General features: G+C 45.5%; 1 protein-coding gene across 1 annotated transcript; it reads left to right on the forward strand.

Moving 5' to 3' along the window:
* The first annotated feature begins 1,637 nt into the window (after nt 1–1,637).
* Nucleotides 1,638–5,408, forward strand: LOC136501769 (E3 ubiquitin-protein ligase RGLG2-like). The gene is made up of 12 exons (XM_066497306.1): nt 1,638–2,199; nt 2,334–2,526; nt 3,135–3,219; nt 3,340–3,480; nt 3,561–3,674; nt 3,763–3,860; nt 3,983–4,062; nt 4,175–4,280; nt 4,377–4,504; nt 4,630–4,795; nt 4,905–4,961; nt 5,094–5,408. Exons 2-12 carry the CDS (start codon nt 2,377–2,379, stop codon nt 5,172–5,174), a joined length of 1,206 nt encoding a protein of 401 aa, XP_066353403.1. The 5' UTR covers nt 1,638–2,199; nt 2,334–2,376; the 3' UTR covers nt 5,175–5,408.
* The last annotated feature ends 1,748 nt before the right edge of the window (nt 5,409–7,156 follow it).

The raw sequence follows: 7,156 nt of genomic DNA on the forward strand, positions 1-7,156 counted from the left end.
AGCTTCCTCACCATCTCAAGTCCCAACGCACCCCATCATCGTGAATGTGCACCCTATTTTACAACTCCCATTGGTATAGAAGACATATGTCCCTACAAGTGAGGAAGTAGAAAGGTTTCCCTCGTGCTTGATGCGGGACATCAACTTGATAAGCTTATCCAAGCAAACCAGGTTAAAACTTCGAATAATACTAATCACAATATCAAAATGTGGCAAGGTTAAAAAGGAAACATGCTTTATAAAGGCATTTATATTTGTAGTGGTATGGTACCTCAGTTGAACGGAAGCTTTCTTACTACTCAACAAACCCAATCCTCTTTATAATATTCATTTTTCAGTCATAATGTGGTTGGATGGAAGCTTCCTCACCATCTCAACAAACTCTATCATTTGCGCATGTAAGACGAATATGCATCCTATTTCATAGGATACACGCTTCCCTCGAAGCACCATGATGTCTCCCTAATGCTTGTTGATGTATATTTTGCAACACCCATCGACATAAAAAGGATATACGGGGTTCTCTACAAGCGTTACAAAGTTTCCCACTTACTTAATTGAGGTTGATGTATGCAAACCAACAAATACTAGAACTAGTCACATGACCAAAGTATAGCAAAGGTTAAAAAGGAGACACGCTTTTCCAAGGATCTCTCTCCATTTATAGCTGTATTGTGATTGGATGGAAGCTTCTTTGCTATCTCAACACACCCTACCCTTTTTGCAAACATGCAAGACGAACTTGGCACCCAATTTTACGGCATGCATCCCATGTGCGTCCGATACAAGCAGAAATTGTATGCCAAATCTGCATCCTTTCCTTGTCATGTCGGTGTCGTGACTCATCCGTGACACCGCTAAAAATTGTGTCCTTTATGGGTGTTTGGAATTTTTTCACTCATGCTCAACTGGGGATCATCAACCTGATAAAATCAAGTTCTCTCTAACTACAGTGAGATTAAAAGGACTTATCCTTTCTCTAAGGATGTTTTCCCATCATAATGATATTGCAGCTGCATGGATGTTTCATCACCGTCTCAATGAACCCATCCTATCTATCTGTCCATAGTGATATTGTGGTTTAATAAAAGCTTCCTTATCATCCCAAGTCTCAACATGCCCTATCATAAATGTGTACCCTATTTTACAACACCCATTGGTATAGAATACACATGTCCTGCAAGTGAAGAAGTAGAAAGGTTTTCCTCATGCTTGATTACGGACCATCAACTTGATAAGCTTACCCAAGTAGACAGGGTTACGACTTCAGATAATATCAGTCACTAGATCAAAATGTAGCAAGGTAAAAAAGAGTCAAGCTTTATAAAGACCTTTTTATATTTATAGTGGTATATATCTCAGTCGAACAGAAGCTTTCTTACTATCTCAACAATCCCTATTATCTTTATACTATTCATTCATTTTTAGCCGTAATGTGGTTGGATAGAAGCTTCCTCATCACCCCAATAAAATTCTTATCATTTGCGCATGCACGAGGAATGTGCACCCTATTTTGCGGGATTCACGCTTTTCTAAGAGCATTATGAAGTTTTTCTTGATGGGGCATTTTTTCAACACCCATATATAACCATAAAAAGGATATACCCCGTCTATAAGTGCTACGAAGTTTTTCACATGCTTGATTAGGGGCCATGACGTATGCAAACCAACAAACCCCAAAACTAGTCACATAGGCAAAGTACTATAGCAATGCTGCGAAGTTTTCCACATGCTTATTAGGGACCATGACGTGTTGGTGCCGTGACCCATCCGTTTCATCCCGTGGCTCCTCCAGCCGCTGACAAGTGGACCCACACAGCAGAACTCGGTGGGCTACGGCCCAGACGCGATCGAGGCCCAAACCAAGGAGTCCACCGGCACGGCCTCCCTTCTACTTCTACTGAAAAGAGAGCGCGCCCGCCGCCAGCCGGAGCCGGGTTTGTTTGGTGCTCGGCCTCCGTCTCCGTATGGCCGCGCCGCGCCCGCGGTTGATTACTTTTGCTTGCTTCGCAGCCAAGACCAAGAGTCCAATCCGTCGCGCGATGTGGGCGCAGAGATAAATCTCCAGGATTTACGTGCCTGCATATATATCCGGGGACGGTCTAGTCCGCTTGTTTAGGCGGTTAGTTGGTTCTTGGACTCTCTTCTTCGGCCTCACTTGTTCTTGCGAGCCGCCAGGGGATTCTCTTCGGTTTCCAGGTTCTTTAGCTATCGAATTCGGTTGTTCCCAGTCTCCTCTCCTCCAAAGATAGCTTCTTTCTCGTGGCGCGGCCTCGACGGATTGCTGATCTTCTTGGGGTTTTATTCTTAATCTGCCCTGATTTGACCTTCAGGGAATTGGGAGAGGAGACGCCCGTCGATCAGGGAGAAGAAGTCATGGGGTCGTGGTGCTCCAAGGAGAACACGCCGGGGGGCAGGCAGCCGCACGATCACAACCACAATCAGAATCACAACAGCAGTGCCGCGAGTAAAGGGGGCAAGAATCGGTACGCCAACTTCGGCGATGATTACCACACCCTGGAGCAGGTGAGGTCGATCGGTTCCCTTCAGTGTTTAAATCTGTGCTGCTTCTTGATTCCTTGCAATGCTGCCTAGTGCTGGTACATTCAGAAGCTGGGGGTTGATTCGGTTTTGTTGGATGGTTCTTTGTTGGTGTCAGATTAAGAGATTCTTGCACTATCCTCGTGTTTACATATTATTATAATAAGTTAGATTACTGGGAGCCTGAGGGTGTTTATAGTATTAGATTAGATTACATAGATAATTGTAGCTGTCAAAATAGTTGTATTGTTATTCTTTGATGGTTCTTAAATGCCTCAAGGTTTGCAAGTGTCTTGATCCTTTAATAATTCTTGTGATTTAAGTTATTGTGTTGACTGTTGTCATCAAAGTATAGGGAAATTAATAATGTGATCTGGGAGGTCCGATATGCACCTAGTTGTTTCCTGGGGATATCATTTATGAGTGATGACATTAAGCATCACATTCTTACCAGTGAAGTTGCCTTTTTGAACCCCTTTACCTTGTGCCTTTGCACCCAAGGAATTTTCTTTTATTAATCTGATCTGACTCAAGGTTCCATTCAGTTACACTGTACCTTTTGTGAAGTTATTTTCTTGCCCTCTTTAATCTAGGTTACCAATGCCCTTGCACATGCTGGTCTGGAGTCCTCTAATCTGATTGTGGGGATTGATTTCACAAAGAGCAACGAATGGACAGGTATGTTTGTGCTGATCAGCTCTGCGAGACGTAACTATGTGAACTTATGCAAGAGTTGTTTTACTTTTTCTTCTTTTCTTCTTTCTTCCAACAGAAGTTCTGATCTGTTTGTAAGCGCAGGCAAAGTGTCCTTCAACAACCGGAGCTTGCACGCAATGGGTAACACTCCAAATCCATATGAGCAGGCCATATCCATCATAGGGAGAACCCTCGCACGATTTGACGAGGACAACCTCATACCATGCTTTGGATTTGGCGACAGTCAGTTCTAACTTGCCTCAGTTCAGTCTTTTTGCATAAATAAAAATGCAGATATGTAATATCTAAGTTTCATATTGCAGCAACTACTCACGATCAATCTGTATTTAGCTTCTACCGTGATAACCAACCGTGTGACGGCTTTGAGCAAGCTCTTGCTCGGTATAGGGAACTTGTTCCGCAACTTAATTTGGCTGGTTGGTGCACCATTGCTTGTTTTAAGCTTCACATATGACAACATAGTAAGATTCATTTGGCTCATGTGTGATGAATAATGCTTAACAGGTCCAACTTCGTTTGCGCCAATCATTGAGACTGCTATTGGAATTGTTGATAGTAGTGGTGGCCAGTATCATGTCCTGCTTATAATAGCAGATGGACAGGTTTGTTCGAACTCGTATTCAGTTTCTGTTGTATAATCGTAATTCCTATCCTGAAGAATTCGTCATGATGACATGCTATACCCTCTAATGTTCTGGCTATGGTTTTCTTTTGAATTTTCCAGGTTACACGCAGCGTTGAAACAGGCAATGGTCAGTTGAGCCGACAGGAAAGGGAGACCATAGATGCCATTGTGAAGGCTAGGTAACCATACGCCAAATATTTCTATGATTAAGACTGCTTTTGACTTACCATGAACTAGTGTTTTGGTCATATACTGAGCTTTTATGTCTCAACACTGAATCCATCAATGCAGTGACTACCCACTTTCAATTGTGCTTGTTGGTGTTGGGGATGGGCCATGGGACATGATGAGGCAATTCGATGATAACATACCTTCCCGCGCATTCGACAATTTTCAGGTAAAAATTGTATAGTCGTTCTCTGGAACCATGGCACCCCATCTTTGATCAAATATGCATGAGAAACACTAATTACGCTGGTGGAATGGAATGCAGTTTGTGAACTTCACACAGATCATGTCAAGGCCTATACCCGCCAGCAAAAAGGAGGCAGAATTTGCTCTTTCAGCACTGATGGAGATTCCAGAACAATTCAAGGCAGCACTGAGCCTCCAGCTTCTTAGGTATTTTCTTGTCCACCAGTCAAAACTTTACTCATACCTGGAAATTCGGATCATCCACTGCCTGTTTATCTCTGTTTATCACTGTAAGTAGTCATCAAGTTTGTTTTTACATGTTTCTTGGGCAGCAAACGAAGAGGATTTCCGAACCGGCCAGTGCTGCCTCCACCTGGGAATGGTGGGCTGAAATACTCTGGATGGTCAGCAGTAAAACCAACCGAATCCACTAGCTACGGATCAGCGCCTGAGAAGCCATCTGCACCTCGACAGGACAGTGACATTGGTGATCCACAGGTACGTGTCAGTGCCATTATAGTAGAGACAATGAAACATCAATGTGGATATGTTCATGAATGTTTTTACCTCAGCATGCTGAAGTGCTGAACTCCTTTCCTGCATGCAGACCTGTCCAATCTGCTGGAGCCAAACAAAGGACCTTGCTCTCGGGTGTGGGCATCAGGTACCGGATTGAACTGCTTGGAAGCCCCCGCTGAAATTTTTCTTTCTTTATGACGGTGATATATCGCCATCACTTTGGCATCAGCTATATGTGAATTGGTAATAACCAAATGATGGTTGTCTGAAAGTGCAGACGTGTTCTGACTGCTCGAAGGATCTGAAGGTGTGCCCGATATGCCAGAAGGCGATCTCGACAAGACTGAAGCTCTACTGAAACAAAGCCCTTGAGAAGAGAAGCTCATTGGCAATCATCAGTTGAGGAGGATTTTTTTTTTTGATATGATTAGATATATATACTATATAGGAGGTTCTGCAAATTGATTGGCAGCAGGAAGGCTGTAAATAGAAGGTTTTTGTGAAGATGAATGCTCAAACTTGATACTTTGTGTGTGGTTATGGCAGGCATGCATACAATTGGTTAACGAAATTAAAGAAATGGTCCATGTCAAATGACAATCTGTTATAGTTTTGTTCCTATATTCATGCCAAAATAATATAAATAAACAATATAGTGAAGGAACACAGGTACGTGCATACCTGGGAGCAGGTGATGAGTGAATGCCTGCCTGCCCTCTTTCTCTCCTCTCCTTTCTCCGAAGAAAGAGCGCGAAGCTTGCAAGGAAGGAGATGGAGCTGCTGCTGCTGAGGCAATGCAAGCAACCTGCATGACTCCCTCAACGCCAACCGGGAGACACGCCATAGACACGATGGCGTTGCTTCTCGGATGGCATTCAGGGAGCCAGGCAGCACGAGCCGCCATGAAAAGCAGCTACATGTACACCTCATGCTGTACATACATATGCATATTATTGTACGACATAGACATACAGATGAGCCAGGACATACCTTGAGACCACGACGACAATGCTTGGCAATTGCCATCCATGGCGTGCTCTGTATCCTACGTGAACGTACACACCTCATGCTGTACATATAGATGGTGACGGACGCGCGCGGCAACGTCTGTGTGCTCTACTGCTCTGTGCTGTGCTGGTGGTGGGATCGCGCGCGCGGGCGCGTCCAAAAGCAAAAGGTCGCAGCTGTGAAGGGTACGTACGGTGCCGGGGCTCTGGACCCCGCCGGGAGCCCGGGCAATGCCAGCGACCAGCGCGCAGTCCAGCTGCGCGGCCGGCGGCATGCATGCATGTGAGCGCGGTGAGCCGGCCGGCCTGCGCGTTGCGTGGCTGTGTCTGCGGCTGCACCAGCACCAGCCGCGAGTAGCACAGCGTCGTGCTGATCAACTGTTGTAGTAGTTTGCAATGGCAAATGCAAACGTAGGTCAGGGCAGGTAGGGCCGGTACGCAGCAGCCTTGCCTAGGTAGGCGACGATTCCTCCACTGCCTTACAGGTCACCGCTGCTCTTGTCCGATCCGCTTTCCATCGCCCGGCCGGGCCTGGGGGCTCAGGCGCTCAGCGATTCAGATTCAGATTCATTTCAGGGACGACGACATGACATGCTCGATCCGACACTGTTACTGTTACCGGCCGATGGCCGATGCCATGTTTTGGGTTTTGGGACGTATTACCGCTACATACATACGCGTGGTGAAGTAATTTAGTCAGCCTGCAGGTCTGCGTGAAAAGATGAGACTAGTCTGTTACGGGATGCTAATCATGCAAGCAACTCAGGTCCTCAGGCCAGCGCGTGTGCAGAGCACGGCACAGGACTTTGAGAATGGGTCATGCTCATGCATGGCACGACCTCTTGGCATGGCTCAAAACGTGACGTGGCACACGAAATTTTCGGCCGAGCTGGCATGGCGCGAAGCAAGGGTACCGTCGTGCTAGCTTGATCCGCCATGGTACCAAAATGGCATGTAAGTGCGTTTACCATGCTACGGGTGGAATTGCCTTACCTCTCTTCTAATCCTCAAAGGTATCATGAAAAAACATCGAAACTTTTCATAAAACGGTACATACAAAATATATTTCCCTATGTCATTGGCGAGCAAAGATAATCTATGGATTGTGGACAGACGAGCCATTGACCAGGATCGTACCAAATCCAAAACTTGATGTGCCAGCACACGGGCAGCACACGGTAAGGGCGGGCGGACCTATAGGGTATGTAAATGTGGGCCACAGCATACCCTATGGGACAGCCAGTCCTTTTGTACTAATAAATACATCGACATATTTATATAAAATAGTTACAACTAAGGCAATAACGAGCAAGTAGTGTGAACTTTGGCTTCT

This window comes from Miscanthus floridulus, chromosome 13 (genome assembly GCF_019320115.1).
Source record: "Miscanthus floridulus cultivar M001 chromosome 13, ASM1932011v1, whole genome shotgun sequence".
Lineage (NCBI taxonomy): Eukaryota > Viridiplantae > Streptophyta > Magnoliopsida > Poales > Poaceae > Miscanthus > Miscanthus floridulus.

Bases quoted from the DNA above. Each gene is read 5' to 3' on its own strand.
- LOC136501769 (XM_066497306.1), top strand. From the start codon at position 2,377: ATGGGGTCGTGGTGCTCCAAGGAGAACACGCCGGGGGGCAGGCAGCCG. The intron at 4,281-4,376 runs GTAAAAATTGTA...AATGGAATGCAG, and splicing joins GCGCATTCGACAATTTTCAG to TTTGTGAACTTCACACAGAT. The intron at 4,796-4,904 runs GTACGTGTCAGT...TCCTGCATGCAG, and splicing joins GTGACATTGGTGATCCACAG to ACCTGTCCAATCTGCTGGAG.